The 22,128-nt window shown below is 40.9% G+C and overlaps 1 protein-coding gene across 2 annotated transcripts in view; it reads right to left on the bottom strand.

Annotated features, from left to right (window-relative positions):
- The window catches only part of DENND1B (DENN domain containing 1B), a 181,493-nt gene that overhangs the window by 92,133 nt on the left and 67,232 nt on the right, over positions 1 to 22,128 (bottom strand). For both annotated transcript variants that reach the window (XM_079981343.1, XM_079981342.1), the window contains exons 5-7: positions 15,376 to 15,489; positions 4,693 to 4,762; positions 2,801 to 2,881 (exon numbers count right to left, since the gene is read on the bottom strand). In XM_079981343.1, the coding sequence (XP_079837469.1) occupies positions 2,801 to 2,881; positions 4,693 to 4,762; positions 15,376 to 15,489 (265 nt within the window). The remainder of the gene's footprint in view (positions 1 to 2,800; positions 2,882 to 4,692; positions 4,763 to 15,375; positions 15,490 to 22,128) is intronic.

Raw genomic sequence — 22,128 nt, 5'->3', positions numbered from 1 at the left:
AACAAGGTTGATTTTTCAAAACTTGCTCACTTGCAAAAAAGATCTCGTTGTTCTTTTTCCAATATTAGAGAGAAAATTGAACAAATTCACGTTTTGAAACCAAAAAACTGAGTTTAACTTGCAACGCTGCACTTTTCTGAAATAACTTGACTCCATTCTCTTTAACATCATGTAATGTTTCAAAGGCAAAAACAAACAGTTCAATCAATCTACCTTGTTGTTTTCAAACTTTACAATATAGGGCTTTTGGTTTGTAAGGTGTAGGGTGTGAGGTCATTTTCTCTTTTTCTTTGCAGAAGAAACAGAAATTGGAATACCAAAGATGAATGAGGAATTATCACAGCAACAGATGGAATGGCAAAGGACTGAGCTATGTATTGAAGTAATTGGGCATATATTCAGGCAAATATCTGAAATCCTTTCATTACATGCAGAACTGCATATATAAATTAAAGCTGTGCCTAGCAATCAGGATCAGTTGTTTTTTTTAAACAACCAGCAATGATATTCTAGGAACAGAAAGATGCATTAGCAACTAGCAAAGTATGATATCCGTTGCACTGCTAAGTTTAAACTTTTGTGTTCATAAATGTCCATATCTTTGCATGTATACTCTTATTAGCTGTGTGTAACATGGGTTTTGAGTTTGTTCCGCAACAATGGTACTCTGCATTATGAGTACTGTGTTTCTCAGTTCCTGCTAGGTGCAAATTTTCTTAATGAATATCCAACTTTGCTTTCATGCTGGTTCTGGTTCATCCGGCCAAATGGCTGGTTACAGAAAGTTCCATTTTCAGAGTATTTTATGTAAAACTGGTGTTGATGTGTGAGCCTCAGAGAACACAGCTTGGCATCCAGATCCCCAGAGGAGTATATGGCAGAGACAATTAGAAGGGGGAAATGTTTTTACTACAGCACCAAGCTAATTTATTGGACTGACTGAGTGCTGTCAAACATGGCATTCCAGACTGCCAGCTTTTCAAGCACTTTTCAAAACCTAATTATGTAACGTCTATTAGAATTGTGCAGATGATCATTTTTGTCTGAATAATTTGTGCATCAACAAAGCAAGTGTCCATGCCCTACCTGCACCCCCAAGCAAATTAAAGATTGGTGGCTTGCAACATGGTGCTTGCTAATACTGTGCGCCATGTGATTATGTGTGTAGAACAATAGAAGGGGAGGGCAGTAAAGCCTACTGATATTGATATTATTTTTATTCTGGATTGTATCCAATGTTAGTCCTACTCAGAGTAGGCCCACTAAGGTCAACAGACCTTACTCACATAGGTTTATTAATTCATATGAGTCAAATCTAGATACAACTTTTTTATTTCTAACCCACCCTTCAACCATAAGGCTTCTGGGGCGATCCACAAACAATTCATTAAAATGCAACACAGCAACATCACATAACAACCATGAAACCAACATCATAACAGTTCACAAGCAGAAGAAGCAAATTAATTAAGTCAGTCATCTCCATAAGTCTTGAAGAAAGGGTGACATATTGACAATGGAAAACAAGTAATGAGGGTGACAACAGTTTCTGCAACAGGAGGAAGTTCTATATCCAGGGTGCCATAACAAGTATGTGTGTTAAGGTTTCTAAGGGAGATATGCCAGTGAAAAAACAGTAAGAAGTACAGTGGTACCTCGGGTTATGAACTTAATTCGTTCTGGAGGTCTGTTCTTAACCTGAAACTGTTCTTAACCTGAAGCACCACTTTAGCTAATGGGGCCTCCTGCTGCTACCACGCCGCTGCTGCGCAATTTCTGTTCTCATCCTGAAGCAAAGTTCTTAACCCGAGGTACTATTTCTGGGTTAGCGGGGTCTGTAACCTGAAGCGTCTGCAACCTGAAGCATATGTAACCCGAGGTACCACTGTATTTTAAAACAGGTCTAGCTAGCCCCCTGTCATCACACAGTGGATGTCAAAACACAACCCAAACAAACAGGCATGGGCTTTTTTATTAATATATTGCCTTATCATAAAATATCATACAAAACACAAACATTAAAAACAATACAAAACAAGAATTAAAATAGGAACAAGAAAAGCTGGAAAATCAGGCAAGGAACCATGGAGATACTGAATCTGTGTCATCTATCCAGCTCGGTGACAAGGACTAGACTTCTGGGAGGTCATGTTCAAGTGAAGGCTGTGGCTATTACTCATTCTACTCCTGCCTTTTCCAATCTGGTGCCCTCCAGACATTTTGAACAACAACTACCAGCAGTTAGTATGTGCAACCCCTAAGTCATATAAAGTCTCCATTGTGCAAGATTGTATAATTGTCCATAGATCCTAGAAAAATAGAGCTCCTTTCTGTGGTACAGCAACTGAAGAGTGCTGTTCTCCTGGCAATGTCCACAGCACAACCTTTTGGGGCTACCTGCATCTGGCAAAGATTCAAAATGGAACCTAAGAAACTTGTGACAATTAGTCTAGTGTCTAGAATAGCAGGGGATCCACACGTGGGTTGTGACAATAGCACGTAAGCACATAAATGGGGTACAATATTAGCTCATGTGTGGCGTTAAGGAAAGGGGAAAGGGGAAAACATGCCCAAATATTGAGTTGGGGTGTGTGTCAAAAGTCACCTTCGCAATTCCCTTAGTAAGTTCCTGTACTTCCTTGGGGAGATCTGCCTCCCACTTTGAGAGACGTGAGAATATAATTTGGATACTTTACCATGGCATCAAGCTACCCAGCTTATACAGAGTAAATAAAAAGGGCCGTTTTTGTTGCTATTATTATTAATTGGTATGAGGCCCTGTAATGAAGACAATACCTACCAAATTTAAGCTGATCGGAGTATTTGCCTTTGGCACAGAATGCGTATACCAGGTTTCTAACAAGTCATTCAAGTCATCTTCCTATAAAAAATAAGATTTTAAAATGTCTATTCAGTAGTTATATAAACCATGGTCACCGTAATGCAGTACTTCAGATATGTACACAGTAACAAATGAATTCTAAAACTCCTAGTAATTTAAACCAATATCTGATTTCTCACCTCTGCAAATCCTAATTGAAGCCCTGCTCACTCTTTGGTTTTACTGCTTTTCTAACTCTGTCCCCTCTGGGTCTTCTCTCCACCTCAATCTTCTGAATCATTTCTTCTCCCACACCTGAACCTTCCTACTTATCTTGTCCTGCTTTCCAAAAACCATGCTTCTTCTACCTCCTCCTTTCCCAGGCCTTTATTTCTGCCCCACTTCTTCCTAGGAATCACACTGAAAGTATCTATAAAACAAATCACATATTGTTCTACTTTTATCCCATTATCTGGGCGGCAGGTTAAAACGACCCCAGTTGTCCTATCATTTCTTTCTATAATATCTATTCTATAACATTCCAATAAAGCAAACCTTATAAAAAGTCATTCCAAAATCTAATGAAAATTGGTATATAACTGTAAAAAAACAGATAAGCAAACAAATTGCAGTGTCAATATTATAAGAGACAAAGTCCTAGCTGGAACTAGGACAACAAAACTTGCTAGCATCTTGAATGTTTGCATTTATATTCTGTGAACGCATGCCAGAAATCCAGCATCTCTCCAACTTGGATTAGCTTTAAAAGAGGATTAGACAAATTCATGCAGGAGAGGGCTATCAATGGCTACTAGCCATGATGGCTATGATCTGCTTCCAGCAGTGCTTCTGAATACCAATTGCTAGAAACCACAGGAGGGAAGAGGGCTCATGTGCTTGAATCCTGCTTGCTGGTTTCCACAGGCAACTGGTCGGCCAATGTGAGAACAGGATGCTGGACTAGATGGGCCATTGGCCTGTTCCAGCAGTTTTTTTAACAACTGAGTGCATGAAGAGAGAATGATATCATGCTCACTGCCCCAACCTCCTGACCTTCAGGTGACCAGCCATTGGGATGAACTGAACTTTTGTGCAGAGAGAAAGCTGCACAGATATAGCTTGTATGTACATAGGCTGTATTCGGTGAATGTGTGAAAAGAGTTCGTGTGACTAACAGTGAACACATTGGTGCATTTTCAACACAGCGGTAAACCCACTCCAGTATTTGCTTGTACAAAATAGTAACCATCACCTTTATAACTGGTTTCCATTCCACTTTCTATTCCACTACCATGCTACTTAGATGACTGATATAGCCATCATTTTGGTCCAGTTCCATCCGCTTTGGCAAGTAGGTTATTTCTTTTTTAAATGTTACCCAGTCAAGACGGGTGGAGTACAGATGATATTGTTGTTGTTGTTGTTGTTGTTGTTAAATTTATATCCCGCTTGATTGTAAAAAAAACCAAAGCCCTTCAAAGCGGTTGTCATGTCAAGAGAAAGGGATGAAACTTGCAGTCACATGCAAGTAGACAGAACATGTTAGGAACTAATTGGGGGGGAGGCACAAATAGCAAGAACAGACTGCATGAGCTTCATCCTGAGTACACATACTATAACATTTTGTTGTATGCATGGGCGTAGTATCCCATGGTCACCGCCCAGGGTGGGGAGCGACCTGCCAGGCCAGCATCGGGAAAAGCAACATTGCTTCTTTGACACTTCCTCTCCTGGTTAAGGCTTGACCTATGAGCGGAGCTGTGGACAGGCACAGGGCGCGCAGCCCAGCTAAGGAGAGAGGCAACAACACTGCCGAGTTTTCTTCTAACAAGCATATATTTAATTAATAAAGAAAACTAACATAAAATTACCTGTCCTTTAGACAAATAATCTGCCAGCGTATTTAAAAGTTTGTAGTATACCTCGAACCATGGCAAGTAGCTGAAAAGAGAGACAAAAAAGCTTTTATTTAAAAAAAGGAGAAACACAATATGAAAATGATTTCATCGTGATGCACTTTTTGAAAGCGTTCAAGCAAGATTGAACAATAATGTTTTAGATCTAAGTAGTTCGTAAGAAAAAAGTGTATTGACTTGATCCTGCAAAACAAAACAAAATGTATCTAATTTTTTTCTCACTTGTAAGAAAATACTTAAAAGACAGTACATGGTGATGGCTGTTGGTTTTTTTAAACAAGAAACTATTCTTGGTTTGTTTAGCTTTCCCTTAAATCCTCAAGAGGGCATTTGATACTTACCATTCATTAAAAACATATCACAGGAAGTCCACAAAGTTTGGATGCAAAGGGACAAACTTGATACATTATGAAAAACAAGCACACAGAGATATGTTTTATACACATACACACTAAAGTATGAAGAAAGAAAGAGTCCAGCTAAATGCATATTGAAATACTAGATACTAGAATTATTTTCCTTTCAAAGCTGGGAAGACTAACAACAGCTACCCCTATTTTCAGAAACTGAAAAATAATGTTTAAAAAAACAAAACAACAGCTACCATTAACCTACAACTGTTAAAGTGACAAAAATGCTAGATGCAGATAATATAGATCCATTATTTAAATCCAAAAGATCAAATTGAACCGTACATTAGCATTCAGAGAGGAATATACCTATCACAATTATAACGGAGACTTTGGCAACCTGCTCTAGACATTTTCACCAGCTTAACCATATATATAACTGGTATAACCATCTCCACCATGTGCAGAATGATGTCACTCTTTGTAACATAAGAAGGGTCTGCTGGACCCGAAGGCCAATATAGTCCAGCATCCTGCGCTCACAGTGGCCAACCAGATGGCTGTGGGAAACCCACAAGTAGGACCCAAGCACAAGGGCACTCCCCTTCCCAGTTGGTTTCCAGAAACTGGTATTCAGAAGCAGAGCAGTGGAGGCAGAGCACAGCTATCATAACAATGTGCTGTCATAGCTGTAGGTACCCAGATACACACAAGCATTCCTCATTTCTCATTAAGGAGCACCATTACAAGGGGGAAAGTGTACAGCCCTGATCCCAGATTACTTTCTACCAATATAAATAATATGGTTGGCATCCGTCTATCTCGAGAAACAATGGAGTGTGCCTCTAGGGTTGAAGTCAAACCACTGGAGAATCACAGCGCCTGCTGTGGCTGCCGAGACCCAGTAACCCATTACTGGTGCCTCCCACATTGTTTCTGCTGCTTTAACTGCACTGAAGTGACCTCTCCAGGACGCAAGCCTGGACAGTGTGTATGGAGGTCCTGGGCTGCCCAGATGACCAGACCCCCCGCTTGGCTTCCCTAATGTGGTCCAAAGGAAAGCAGAGCAATACATTTGGCTGAAGGCGATGCCAGGAGGAGACATGCAAGACGCCATGTGTTTATGTACATATAAGCATGATGCTGCCCAGGCAGGAACAGCTTGGCTCTGTCTTTCTTACCCTATACATATCAACTTCAATACAAACTATCGTGAATGAAATTCTGCTCATGGAAGAGGACTTTCCTGTCTCCCCCTTCCTACAGAAGCTCCCATAGATCCTCCTTAACCTTTTCTTCTTCCTAAATTAAGCATAACAACTATTGTGGAAGAGGGTGATGTTTATCCTCTGAACCTAAACTTAGGAACTTTCTTACTCACTTCAGCATATGCCACAGTTAAGGCAGGAATAATGATTATGCTACACAATAATACAGCCGAGGAGAGGAAGCCAATTAGGATTTGGTCACCTCTGTACAATGCATAACACAGAGAAACCATGAAAAAGCTGGATCAGAAAACTGGCTTAATCAGTATCTCCTAATTTCAATAATTCAGAGAGTGCTTCAACAAATTTCCTGCCTACCACGTAAAGCACAAAATCTTTAAAATGACATCTGCAGAATCAATCACGGATGTGGAAGTGTTATACTTTTAAAATGCATTCAGTCCTACCTAAAGAGTGGCCCTTACCTGTCACATAAACAACGGCAGCATATATTTCATTGCTAATTAAAAACGTATTTAGCATATTCTTTTAATCCAAGGAGCCACAAGGCAGGCGCTCAGGCTTTCATTCAAAGTCATTCTTCAGCTTTGTTGCACTAAGTAGACTTCCACCTCACTTGCGCTTCCACTACAATTCTGATAAAGCTTTTATATTCGCAAGTCAAAGGTTAAATAAAGGAAAGGAAATGTTTTCTGTCAAACAGTCAGGTAACCACTAACAGTCCTGAACTATCAGCAGGAATCTAACTTCTAGTAATCAAATAAAACTAAGGAAACCGCCTTTCCGTAGCTAAATGTCTAATGTCTAGGGGCTACTTTCTGTCTGGAAAATTGACACAAAATGTGTAAAATTGAAACATTCTGCTTCTGAGGGATTTGCCTAAAGGAAGAAGGGGGGGGGAGAGCTTCAAGCACAGTCTGAGATGAAGAACTACAAAGGCTTCCCAAATAAACCTGTCTACCTTATTAGAACATTTCGTTTAGAAATCTAGGTGACAATTTTACAGTCATAAAATTTCATTAATCAAATCCAAGGCTGAAAATTTTAATGATGCCGTCTGCATTTCACAGGATGCATAAGGTCAGCTAGAGACACAGACAGTAGTTTACCAAAATGAACCCAGTCAAATTATTTTCATGCATTTAGGAAGATATATACCTGGTTTCTTACGAAAGGGAGTATTAGCAAAACAAAACTAAAAATCCCCCAAAGCATACTGTTCTTTAACAATGACACATCAAAGTTAACCCAGTAATTTACACTGGAACTCTCAAGTCTGCACCATCATTAACGTGAAAAATTAAATTTAGACAGCAAATTTAGCATAGCAAAACATGTGTTAAATAGGACTTGAGACATCTTTTTCAGTCTAAATAGTGAAAGGCAGATTAAAGGTTCTGTAGAAGCCTCGGCAACAGCAGGAATCCAGACTGTGAGCTCCACAGAAGAGGCAGACGAATGGAAAATACTATGCTGCAAAGCAACACACAGAAAGCCTGCAGAAAGTTCTAGCCACCTCTTGTGCTGTTTAAGCTGATTATATTGCCATTTCATATCCGTTTGCAGTTTTGCTTCCATTTTAGTAGCTGCAATGGGGGAGAGCAAAATGATTCATCTTTCTTCTTTTCCAACTATAAAGGTATCGAGCACAGATATTGATAAAGACCAAAGTGACACATGGCAGCCATTGTTACGTGACAGAGTCCCAGGCGAGTTATAGTGGTCTATGAAAATAGTAGCCAATAAAGTGAACCTGGTGCAGTAAATTTGCAACATATTGTGATTTTTCTTTACCCTTCCAAAAAGAAAAAAAAACACACTTTTCTTTCTCAAAACAGTGTAGATCACCCAACCCCACTCTACTCACCATTCCCCCTCCCCCCTCTTTCCTTCCTAATTGTTTAAACCAGTTCATGAACCAAGAACTTATACACTGACCACTAACAAAGAAACGTATGTTTCAGATATATTTCCACATTTATTATGCTATTTTTGTGATATTCAAATGACATAAGAAAGCTTGGTATACTAATTTGTACGACATTATTCCTGTTTATAAAACCCAATAAAATAAATATAAAAAATGGTGTAGATTCTTAAATAGATGTTAGGGATTTATACCCTCCCCTTCAACAAATCCGCAAGGCAGAATTTAATTATTATATTAATAAAAGCAATCAAGGCCATATACCATGGATAAGCAAACTAAGGCCCGGGGTGCCGGATCCTGCCCAATCGCCTTCTAAATCTGGCCTGCGGACGGTCCGGGAATGAGCATGTTTTTACATGAGTAGAATGTGTTCTTTTAATTAAAATGCATCTCTGGGTTATTTGTGGGGCACAGGAGTTTGTTCTATTTTTTCCCCAAAATATAGTCCGGTCCCCCACAAGGTCTGAGGGACAGTGGAGCGGCCCCCCTGCTGAAAAAGTTTGCTGGCCCCTGGAATATACAGTAGTGGCTGATGAGGCAGCATGACATTGCTCACCTGAATGCCCACTGTCCTGCATCGTTGCCAGTTACCAAGAGGGGAAGGCAGCAGGTAGCTGAGTGCGGGCAGAGTCAATTCAACGCTACTGACGCTGTGTCAGCACCAGGCTAAGATCCCCACTGCCTTCCCCCTCTCAAAACGCATGTTAGAAAAAGGCACTGCACCCCATCTTGCACTAGTTCTTGCACAATGATTCATCGAACCGAGCCATTGCCAGAATTGCTTTCACTAGTGCATCTCTAGCTCCAACCCTCAGATGGAAGGGTGCACTAAATCTATATCACATTGGTGCAGGGGGCACTGATCTGCACTGTGTGTTTGTTGGGGGTCACAGTCCCTTGATAGCACTCCTGATGTTGCTTTAAGGCACCCAAGCCATAGCTATGGACAGGAATGCACTTTTCCATCTTTGTTTGATCTGTGAGCTATGCCTCTTTCTAGAGGCTGGTTGTACAGTGTTCAATTTTATTGCTGTTAATGGGTCTGTGCTCCATTCCTTTCGGTGCCTTTTATGGCAGAAAATAGACATTCTAGGTTTAAATATAAATAAAGATACACACTATCTTACATGACTATCCAAATGGATTCGGTTATGTTTCAGTTCACTATTATCTGCTTTTGTCTTTCCCTTTGTGCAATCTGCATCTCTTCAGAGCCCATCAATAACACAGTTAAGGTTGTAATATCGGATATTTTTAAAAACCAGAGAAGAGACCTGTTCCCTTTAAATATATTCCTTACATTCAAATTATTTTCCCTCACTGCCCTCAAGAGTAAAAGATGGATGTGCTTCCAAACGATACATACAGAGTATTTTTTTTAAAAAAAAAAAAGCTGGCCTGGTAAGCATTTAGCATTGCATTGTAAATTTGAAATTGTCACAATGGAAGGAATAATGGCAGTACTCTTATTAAAGCTTGCTGGAAAATTATAGCTTGCCACTTTTTATTTGAGCAGTTACTTCTACAAAATAACAGACCAAAACGAAAGTTGGAAATTTGGTGCCTTAAGACTATAAGAAGGATCTAGCTAGATCAGCGTAACACGGTCCAGAAAGATGCTCCTAGGAATCTGGCAAGGACGCATGGAGACGATTGCTTTGTGTTGTTGTTTGTCCATGGAATCTTGCATTCAGAAATACAATGCCTCTTAACATGAAGATCAATCAACATTGATAACCTAACCTAAGAAGGTTAGACTACATCCACTATACGGCAAATTTCTGCACTGTGGTTGCATAAAGGTAAAGAGACCCTTGACCGTTAGGTCCAGTCGCGGACTCCTCTGGGGTTGCAGTGCTCATCTCGCTTTACTGGCCGAGGGAGCCGGCATACAGCTTCCAGGTCATGTGGCTAGCATGACTAAGCCACTTCTGGCGAACCAGAGCAGCGCATGGAAATGCTGTTTACCTTCCCGCCAGAGCGGTACCTATTTTTCTATTTGCACTTTGACGTGCTTTTGAACTGCTAGGTGGGCAGGAGCTGGGACCGAACAATGGGAGCTCACCTCGTCGCAGGGATTCGAACTGCCAACCTTCCGATCAGCAAGTCCTAGGCTCTGTGGTTTAACCCACAGCGCCACCCACATCCCTAACTATGGTTGCTGAAGGAGGGAAACCTAGACTACTCCTGCTAATTTACCAGCTCAGATTAACTTGGGTCAGTAGCATGGAGACTGACGCAATGCTTCATAGGCGTACTGAATCAAAACGGCCTGGACATTTGAAAGCACTCTCTGTCTGGAAGCAGCCAATGTGAGAATCAACATGCAAAATACTATTCTGTAATCTGATTTGCGAAGGAAATGCACAAACAAAATAGGAAGAGTGGCTTCAGCAAATCCCTTAACTTTCAGCAAAGGTGCACACCAGAAAATGAAGTGTAAAGTGAGGTGCTTAATTTCCTGTGATATACCCAAAACCAAAGTAAATGGATTAGTATGAGCTTTGTCCAAATGCAATGGGCATTTACAACCATTATTATATGTTAAATAGTAGTTGCAGTTGCAGTAGAAGCTACAAGGTAAACATTAGGAGTTGCAGGTTCAATGCATGCAGCCCATTGGGTTGGGTGTCTACGTGTCTGCTTAGTGAGAATAGCTGAGCAGAGGAAGGAACAGCAGAAGGGATTCTGTTTCAGTACCCTGTGTTTTGCAGCTTGTGTAGAATCCCTTCTGGTGTTCCTTCCTCTGCTCTACTGAAAGTTTCCTTTACTGAATACAGAGGATGCAGGGCTAGCAAAGCATAGGGCAAGGACCATCTGATGGCCCCATCCCTGTTCAAATGCTGGGGCCTCCCTAAAGAGGTGTTTACATTGCAGTCCCAATGTGGTTGCAGCCAAGCACCTCAGTTCTAGCTGGCAAACTGGGGTGAGTGGTGAAAGTCACCCCTTCATCCGGAATCAGGTCTGAGGCCTGTAAGATTGCCCCCGCCGGGGGGGGGGGGGTTCCCTGCTACATGATTGGCCTGTCCAATGCCTTATCCAACCCAAATTGTAACAGGATATGTAAAATACCTAACAGAATATTCATTTCTTGGGGAGGGAAAGGCTCATACCATTTGCCAATCAGGTGTGAGAGAAAAATATTTCAACACCACTCCCAGCAACAGGGAGTGTTGGGGAGGAAGCTGCAGACAAAATAGGCTGATTGGGGCCAGAGATTCTACTTTTTAAACAAGAAAGGAAAGGAAGCTCAGAATCTTGGCCCCCTGTTTCACCTGGGCCCAGTACATGTCCCCTCTCAGCAGTCCTGCTGTGGTATAAAATTGCCACTTCTCTGTTAAATAGCAGTAGTAATAATTAAAGAGGTAAACCTAGATATAGGATAAAATTGAAACCACATATTTGGTGGTGTAAATAATTTTATTTGATTTGGATTAAAAAAATAAAAGTATTGCTCTTAGCCTTCTTTAAGCTACCCTTTAAGCTACATGCAGTGATTATATAAAACCTAGACAATAGACAATAACCCCAGTAAACTAATTTCCATGAAATAATGATCACTCTATAAGCTTTGCTGCTTCCTAGTACATCAGCCTTACACTTCTGGCTAGCTGCCCTGATTTGGTTTCTCCAGGGTATCACTGGTCCTCTACTTCATAGTTCATCTTTGTACATCTGTCCCCTTCTTCCCACATGCATCGCAGTGCCACTGGTTGACCTTCCATCTTCCTTTGTCACTTCTTGCTTTAGTACGACCACTGATAACTCAAGTCTCCAAGCAGTTTCTCCATTTCCTTTGCTGCTCATATGCATGGCAGGTTGCTTGAACATTTGTTTTCAGCTGCGTTTACAGGCACCCAGGCTCTCCTTTAAAGAGGCAAAATGTTTCTTTCATTTGGCTTTTAATTAAGCAGTTTATTGTGGTCGTGCTGTTTATGTTTTAATATCTATTTTGGAGCAAACTGATGACAAGGTAACATTCACTGTGAAAATCCACAGTTGTAATAACATTTTTAATCACCTTGGCCTGTGGTGTTTTGTTGTTTATAGCACTTCTGTTTACCATTAAGTGTTCTCCTAATTCTGCTATGGTTGAACCGTACTAGCAAATGAGTCACTTCCTGCAGTTCCATGCTCATAAAAAAACCAAAAAAAAATACATTAGTGCTTCAGTATGCAATTCTTGTTGAATGGCAAAAATTGGCCCATGAAAGGCATTCCCTCTTCTTCGTACAGTAAGCATTCTGCTATTTTACCTATTTATTGTGAACATTCTAGACATCTTCTCTCAATGGTCTGGTACAGATGAAACACTGACCCAATTCAAACCATCAACTCACTGGTCCCATTCACATGTAACACTAGCCAGACTATGGCTTAGCACAAAAAGGCAAACATGTGGGCTTCTGGAGAGGAGATCACAGCCCCTTTGCTCGTGCAAGTCATTCCGCTGTTGTACTGAGCTAAGCCATGGTTTAGCTAAGTGTGTCATCCAAATCAAGGTTTATGGTTTAGCTCTCTTCAGACACAAGCAGCAACCAAGGTTTGTCCTCTGATTACCAAGCCTTCTTTGACTCAAGAACTTGCCTGTTTTGACACATTTGACTACAGTAGGCTACTGTCTCCTCCTTTCTTGTTCCCTTCCTCCCTTTCATATGAAGTGCCCTAGTGGAGGTTATTTGGAAGCAGGTATGTCAGGGTAGGACAGCATGTCTTTCCAGTCATAGCCCCTATTATTACTTCCTAAAGCCCTATAAAGTGAAAATAGTTGGGTGGGAAAACGTCCTGAAAATTAAAAAGAAAGGTTGTTTTCTGCTGCTCCAGAGAAGCGGACACGGAGCAATGGCTCCAAACTACAAGAAAGAAGATTCCACCTAAACATTAGGAAGAACTTCCTGACAGTAAGAGCTGTTTGACAGTGGAATTTGCTGCCAAGGAGTGTGGTGGAGTCTCCTTCTTTGGAGGTCTTTAAGCAGAGGCTTGACAACCATATGTCAGGAGTGCTCTGATGGTGTTTCCTGCTTGGCAGGGGGCTGGACTCGATGGCCCTTGTGGTCTCTTCCAACTCTATGATTCTATGATTCTATGATTCTAACCAACCAGAGCAATAAATTGAATTAAGCCAAGAGTAGCTGCCCCACAGGCTGTATCTAGCCCCCTCAATAGGTGTTTTTTTTTGGGGGGTGCTAAGACCCCCTCCCCCAAACAGGGCCACACCCACTTTTACAGTATAGTCACTCCCACTTTGATATTCAAGCCCTTGATTCACCATGGGTTAATGGAGCCTCAATCAAAAAAAGATTAGCCACCCCTGAATTAAATACTTATCTAGGACACACAGAGAGGGAATCTGAAAATGACAGCGTAAAATAGGGTTACGGAAGCTGCAACCCTCCGATTCCCATCAGTCCCACTCAGAATAATGGCCACAGATAGTGCAGGCAGCAACATCTAGAGAGCCACAGCTACATCATTTCTGGTTTAAAAGAAACCAAAAAGATTTATGCTACCTCACACATACATTTGAAAATCTAAGAAGACCTTCAGCTATCAGTGCTCACATTTCACATGCAAGAAACAGCATCTCTTCCAAATATAAATAGTTGATAATTTTCTATGTGGCAACAACCACATTTCAATCTTGAGGGCTTATAGAGAAATGGAAACTGAGGGCTGGAGGGAAGACAGGCCTAATTTGCAAGAAGATAACAAGTGCAATGTTCATGGAGGGAGGATTCAGTTACCTATGTCAGATAGGACATTTCCAGTGCTGGCTGCCTCAGGGTATTGCATAGATTACATAACAGTATAAATGCTGTGGCAATGAAAAAGCAACTGGTCAAAAAAGAAATAGCCCCAAGAAGGACATAAGCAACCCTTTCCTGCTCGCTTAACACTTAGAAGTAAGTTGCATCCTCCTGTATAGTTATGACGAATGCCAGCTTTGTCACAGCTAATATTAACCAAGATTCTCATTTAATAAGGATTTGAAACTGTGATTTATTATTGGGTTCAGATCCTGTTTAAAATCAAATTCTGCTTAGCATGAGGGGTGAATATGTTCCTAAGACAGGAGGAAATGGGAGAAAGAGAACACATGTTCAACACTGGTTTCAAATCTCTTAAGTGCAAGGAACAAAAACCATTATTACATCTGCACCAGCCCAGAATATCACTTCAAGTTGTGGTCATATGTTTGACATTCATCCAGCACCAGTTTTAGTATTTCGGTGGGCTCATGTGGAGCCAGTGTTACATCTGCATCAGCCCATCTAAATACCCCACAATAAAGAGTACCGCTGCTTTTACTGTAGAAGGTGCAAAAATGTCACTTCTTCGCATTTGTGAAATACAGGTTTGATGATGATGATGATGATGATGATGATGATGATTTGTGAAATACTAGAACAGAATGTTAACAAACGTGCAAAAAAACAGAGCATGAACTGGGCAAAACAGGACACAAAACAGTAATCCATCCACAAGAGACAACTGCAAAAGGTCAGTTCAGACAATCCTTAAAAGGTTGGATTTTGCCTTATATGCATAGTATTGTACACACACAGGCTGAATTTGGATGGGCTGCCCCTGGCACAGAAAGTCCAGGATGACAGAGGCAGGGCTGAACGAAATCAGACCTATGAATAACTGTCTGAAGCAGCCCAACACCCAGTCCTTTCTGAGAAAGTTTTGCAAAAATGCATTGCTTCCAGCAGTGCTGCGAGGATGCTGTAACACAAATAAATACCAGCCCACTTTGATTCAAGATGGAGGCAAAGTAAGGGTATAATGCAGTCTTGTGACTAAGGTCAAAATGAAAAATTCACATATACTCGTCAAATTTTTCTCCTTTTAAAAAAAAGTTACACAAGTTCCTGCCAAGCCAGGCCAGATGTGGTACATTTTCAAAACACCTCATTAAAGCATCTTACCTTATGGGAAAAAATAAGTAAATAAAATCATTTATAACTGTCAAGAAGTGCCACTGTGATGGTAGCAGGCCAGGACACATAAAAGTTTTTCAGATAAGCAGGGAATCTACAATTTTCAGCAATGATTAATAATTAACTAAGAGAGAGTAGTTGGACAGGATAAGAAAATTACTAATTTGTTGGAGATAGCTACTTACCTTAGAATGCATAGGCAGACTTTGCCTCCTGATGTTAACCGGCAAAATCCAAATCTTTGTTTGCTTTCAATGTCAGTAAGCACAAAGGTAAAGTGCTGTCCAACCTGGGTCACCCTAGGAGGACAAGAAATATATTAGGCTGTTCTAACCCAGAAAGATGGGCTTAGAATTCATTTACCGTATGTACACTGACACTAACTGGAAAAAATATTCTAATCTAATAAATCAAACAAGATAAAGTTTTATAAATAGTCACCGGGCGGGGAGGGACCCCTGACAACTTGATTCACCCTAGATTCACTACTAAAGGCAATTGTTTGTTAATCTGCCTATGTCTCCATGGCACAAGTAGCATCTGCATCGACTAGCAGAATTTCTCCAGGGCTTCAGACTGTTCTATCCTCACCTTGTGATAGCAGGGGCTGAAGCTGGGACCTTTTCCATTCAAAGCATGTGCTCTAACACTAAACAAGGAAAACAGGGCTCAGTGGCATTACACCAGGCGGGGGTGCAGTGTGAACGGAACTTATGACCGGGTGGGGGTGAGGCGTGGAGGGTTCACAGAGCTTGCCTTGCCTGCCCAGCCTCACCTCGCCACCGGAGCCAAGCGGGGCTGTGCTGTGCCACCTGCCACCATGCAGGGAGGAGCCCGGCTGGCTGACACGGCCCTTGGACAACCCCCCCCCCAACGATGGCTAGGCAGCCATTCAGTGCGGGGCCCAGGATGCCTTAGCGAGGCCAGGCCAGGCTCCCAGGCCCAGAGACCCTGGCAGCAGGCAGGGCAGGACGGAGATCGCTGCATGGGTACACCTGGTTCGTGCCCCCTCAAAATTGTGCACCCAGGGTTATAACCCCCCTGCCCTCTCCCCCCACACATTTTGCCCCTGCCAGCGCCTGCCACATCAAAGATTGAATAGCAGAAAGAATTCTTCAGTCTTTATTCTATTTGAAAGTTTTAAAAATTGACTACATTTCAAGATTTATTAAAAGGTGATCAGATATTATTACAATAGCAGTTTTCCAAATTATATTAATCCCATCAGGAGCATCCCGGATCAAAACCAGGTGCCGAGTGATCAGTTTTGAAGGTCTTTTACCGGGAGTAACTCAAGGCTGAAGAAAGCAGACGGAAACAATGTTTATTACACTCCCCGGCTCTAGCATAGCTCCACCTGCTCAGGCTCCCCATCAGTTCCCCCTGGCTTGGCTATCAATGTTCTTTCATTCTGGCTTCGGTCATTTGGCTGCCCAGGTGCCTTTGAAAGAACTGCACTCCCCTGTCCCCAGCCTCTGTCTGATTTGGCCAACTTATTCAGACCTCCTGCAATTTCTGCCAGTGCAGTTCCTTAGAAATTCTGGTCTCATCCCAGTAGGGCTTGGCCTCTAGAACCCTGGGCTCTTGGCTGCCTCAGTTCTGATAGCCTGCTGCTCCCGCCAGCTAAGATTCGTAGACTATGCGAGGAAATGGAAAGCTTCAGCATGGAATTCTATTTCCAACTTGACCCCAGTAGTTTTTATCGTTATTTATCACTATCAGAATTTTAAAAGCAACCTGCTTTACAGCCCTTCATACAACCAGGAAGCTGCCTTATACCAGCACATATTCCAGTTGCTACACAATGCTATACATGGTCTGCCCCATCCCCATCTCCCATTATCATCTGAACAGCCCTGGGGGCCAGGCTAGGCTAGGCTAAGCTGAGAGAAAGTAACTGGTCCAATGCCAGTGAATTTCATGGCTGAGTAGGAATCTGAAATGGGACTTTCCAGTCACAGCCTGACATTCTAACCACCACACCACACCAGCTCTCCATGCTTCATAAGTGCATGATTAAAAGACCAGATGGAACAACTTGCAAAGATCTGAAGGAGAGACACTTAAAAAGTAACAGTGTGACCTAGTGCTGAGTGATGTAACAGAGTCCTTTGTGCTTTATTTCTGCTCGTGTGCCTTCATCATTTTCTGTTCTAATCCAATGTCATGATAAAGACAGTAATAATGATGATGATGATGATGATGATTTATAATTTATACCCTGCCCATCTGGCTGGGTTTCCCTAGCCACTCTGGGTGGCTTCCAACAAAATATTAAAATAAAATAGTCTGTTAAACATGAAAAGCTTCCCTAAACAGGGCTGCCTTCAGGTGTCTTCTAAAAGTCTGGTAGTTGTTTTCTCTTTGACATCTGGTGGGAGGGCGTTCCACAGGGCAGGTGCCACTACCAAGAAGGCCCTCTGCCTAGTTCCCTGTAACTTGGCTTCTCGCAGCGAGGGAACCGCCAGAAGGCCCTCGGCGCTGGACCTCAGTGTCCAGGTGGAACAATGGGGGTGGAGATGCTCCTTCAAGTAAGCATTGTTATTTATTGTCCCCACTCTTATACTTTGTTATTTGGGGATATTATTGTTTTCTCGTGTCACCATTTTGTCCTTAGCTTTTTCTTCTCTCAAAGATATCCTGCAAGACAGTAGAGGTTTAGGGTGAGAGTATTTCTTCTCCTAGGTGGGGTATCTTCCTAGGTTGATGAGCCCTCACTTCCCTCTACAGCACATTTCCCACACAAGCGGTACTACCCCTCTCCTAGCACCCTATACACCCCATGGTTGTATGAGCATGGAAGAAAGAGTGTGCGGGTAGGGGTTTTGTGGCTCCAGCCATGCGCACCACTGGCGTGCTGCCCCTAGAAGGTTAAACATGTGGCAATGTGGCCCACAGGCTGAAAAAGCTTCCCCACTCTTGACACAGAGGCAGGCCTTACACTGGCCATTCCACCCTTTGTAGGATTTGTAAGGATTCCTGACTCCACAAACCAAAGATGAAAACACAACCTGTAATAAATAGGAGGCAGGCCACTCCAAAGAGAACAAATTAATAAAGGAAACTGCTTTTTAAAAAATATTCTTGGAAGCTGTTGGCATTGCCACCAGTCCTTGAACTGGAGCACAAATACAAATGGTTAAATGAAGTATTTATATAATAATACTGCAAACTCAAAATTGTTCATCAGAATTGCCTTGCCACAGTGAATGAATGAGCCAAAGGCAAAAACCCCAAACGGCCCACAAACGTATATTCCAGCACATACTCCTCTCCTTGCTTCTTTGTTCAAAAATAATGTTTAATGTATATAAACATCAAACCTACACTCTCTCAATATCTCTACTATATGAATAAAGTTTTAAAATCAATATACATGTTCTTCAGTGAACAAAACTGATAGGGAGTATTTATACTGTTATGTTCATTATCAAGGCGTGATTTAAAGTTTTCTTTGAGGACTGATTAAGAATTTTCTCTCTTTAGGTATGAAAATTCGCATCATCAGCATCAAATGTAAGTTGTTTGGCCTTGGAGGAAGAACACACTTTCTTCTAGATTTATGGCTCTGTGCAATCATTTAGGAATGGGGAGTTATTCATATGAGAGAATGTTTTTGCACAAAAGTTATGTATAGCCCATAGACACCATGTATTTAATGAATAGTGGACTCTGTCTGGTCCATGAAAGCTTAAGCCATTGTAAAATTGTTAACCTTTATGGTGCCACAAGACTGCTGTTTTGTTGCAACAAACTAATACAGCTATTCCTCTGAAAATTATTATGTTATATTTAGTAAATTGTCATTCAAGCTGGCTTTAAAATAAGAATTAAAGTTGTGTAGTAAAACAGTAGTTCAGTTAGTATTTGTAAATGAACAGGACAGAAGTTCATAAAAGTATGATTTGTATGAAGAGAGTAAACAAGAGATTTCATAATGGTATTCTTGAACATGGGGTCATCCAAGGAAAGTATGTGGCAACAGATCTGGGATACATAAAATAAAATTCTAACTGTTCATAACTAAATTGTGAATCTCACTAACCATAAGTTTAGACAACTTTAAACATTTTTTTTAATACTTCTAAGCTTCTGGTTAGAAGGTCTATAAATAGGTTATTAGCTATAAGTGCTAAATGAAAACTCCCTGTACAAAATACAGCATATACGTCAATAAAAGTTTCTGATGAGAAACAATAGGGATCAGCTTGTAAGGTTCCCTAAGAGAATCTGCTAATGTTGGGGGCAGAAATCCTGTCTAGATAAGATTCTTCATGTGATCCACAAAAGGCAGTTCCATTATTATATTTATTCTTTAGTGCCATTATACAGGGATGAGAAAAGTACAGTGACACTGTGGAATGTGGCAACAACATGAAGCTTTAGGTTTCATGCTACATTTTGATCTCCCTGCTGAAAGAAAAATGTATTTTGCATACCTTCAATATTTCTTTACAATACAAGTAAGGTGCCACATATCTCTCCAATGTTTGTTATGCATGGCAAACATTTTTCTCCAAAAATTAATTAACAAAGGCGTGTCAACAAAAGCAACATTATTACTGCACGCCACCCCAATATCCTAGTGGTGAGAGAATCCAGGGGTTTCAGCTCTTACCAGGATTTGGCTTCCATGGAATGAAGGTTAGTGGAGCCTGTGGTGTCTTTTTTTTATTTACACATATTTACAACCTGAGCATAAAATGGAGGGACTCATAGCATTAACACACCAAAAGATCTTGCTCCTTCATTCATCACAAGTTTGAATTCAGCACAGCTCAAGCAATGTCTCTGTATCTAGATTCTTACGACTGCTTTCTCTTACGTTCACATACAACTACACTCCCGTTGCACTTCTATCTACCAGCCATGGGGGAAAAGGAAAGGCCCACCCATTTACCCTATGGCACACAGCAATTTCTTTGGTTATGCTAAGTATGGTGCTTAAGTGGTCAGCTAAGGCCAGTTGTCTAGTTTGGGTCCAGATTTTAATCCTTACTGGGGAAAAGACTCAAAGAATTGGAAGACTGACCCACCCACCCCACAAACTAACAATGTTATGAAGAGCAAACAGAACAAAAATAGTTCCATACTATTTTTTTCACTTTGTTAATACTTCAAACATTTACTAGAAATGCACCTCCATCCTTGATTGAGCATACTTTTAACTTTTACTTCTGGATCCAGCTTCCATAGGTCAGGCTCCAAATTTCAACGGGTTAGAACAAATATGTAGCAGAGCCCTGCCTAGATTGAAAGCTTAGAATACTATCCAAAAAGCTGCAACATTATATGAACAGGTTATGGACATGTACTGCAATGCGCTCTACGTGGGGCTACCTTTGAAGGTGACCCAGAAACTACAACTAATTCAGAATGCGGCAGCTAGACTGGTGACTGGGAATGGCTGCCAAGACCACATAACACCGGTCTTGAAAGACCTACATTGGCTCCCAGTACCTTTCCGGGCACAATTCAAAGTGTTGGTACTGACCTTTAAAGCCCTAAACAGCCTCAGCCCAGTATACCTGAAGGAGCGTCTCCACCCCCATTGTTCAGCCTAGACACTGAGGTTCAGCTCCAAGGGCCTTCTGGCGGTTCCCTCACTGCAAGAAGTGAGGTTACAGGGAACCAGGCAGAGAGCCTTTTCGGTTGTGGCGCCTACCGTATAGAATGCCTTTACATCAGATGTCAGGGAAATAAACAACTATCTGACTCTTAGAAGACATCTGAAGGCAGCCCTGTTTAGGGAAGCTTTTAATTTGATGTTTTAATGTATTTTTAATATTTTGTTGGAAGCCACCCAGAGTGGCTGGAGAAACCCAGCCAGATAGGCAGGGTATAAATAATAAATGATGATGATGATGGAGATATGAACCATACGAAACAGTGCTTCTCAACCGTAGCTGTCAATAGAACATAGTCTGAAAATAGCTAATAGTAGCAACTATTTTTAACCCACCAACATGGAAATACTACTCCAGAATATTTGGACGCTAAACTGTATTGTCACGATCCACTTCATAAAGAGAAGTACACCAAATCAGCACATACCATAAAACTTATATGGAAATGTTGATAAAACAATGGAGAATATCCATTCTTGGTCCTGAACTTGATTAATTTTTTTACAGATGATGGAAATAGACTTCAAAAAACTTTCCTCATAAATTAGACATATTCATTGCATTAGAAAGGCAAAGCTTTGGTTATTAAAATATGTTATATGCATGCATGCTTTGAAATTAAAAAGAAATTAAGTAATCTCAAACTTCCACAATTTTCAAATGGTTCATAGAAAAAAAAACTGTTTAAGAACTGCTGTGTTATATTGATTTGCTTAACTGAGCAGCATGCAAACAAAATGTATTGTAAGTTAAGTAAAATCAACAAACAGACCTTAAAATACTTTTATATAAAGGGATGACCATTTGGTCTTTTGTTTATTAGAAGAAAAAAACCTTCAGCTCCAAGTTCCTAGCTCTCAGGGAGGCTCTGAAAACCTTGATGATTCCATATTCTCAAATAAGCTAAAATTGTTATTCAAACCCACTTCAGTTCACTGCATGTGCAAGCAGTAATTCATTGGAGATGAAACAGTGGATTCATATTCCTAAAAATCACTATATAACAGCATTTTTATAGTCTCTTCTGTCCTTGAATGCTATGTTAGGTGAATAATGCGGTGTAACTCCATGTAATTAACTCTTAATAAAATAAAATATATGAATTCAATGATATAGGACACTTCACCTAATTTCATTTATCCATTTAAACAAAATATATATATATCTTTAACCACCTTTCCATGTCTTTTGAGAAAACACAACTTTCTATTCTACAAGCTGAAATTCTATTCCATATTGCAGTTAATGCATCTTCCACTATTCAGTGAAAAATTCCATTTAGTTCAAATAGGAATTTAGGTAAATTGCCTG

The sequence above is a fragment of the Podarcis cretensis genome, assembly GCF_951804945.1.
Source record: "Podarcis cretensis genome assembly, chromosome: 6".
In the NCBI taxonomy this organism is placed as follows: Eukaryota; Metazoa; Chordata; class Lepidosauria; order Squamata; family Lacertidae; genus Podarcis; species Podarcis cretensis.
Note: the sequence above shows the minus strand (reverse complement) of the source record. Positions and strands in the feature narration are given on the sequence as shown.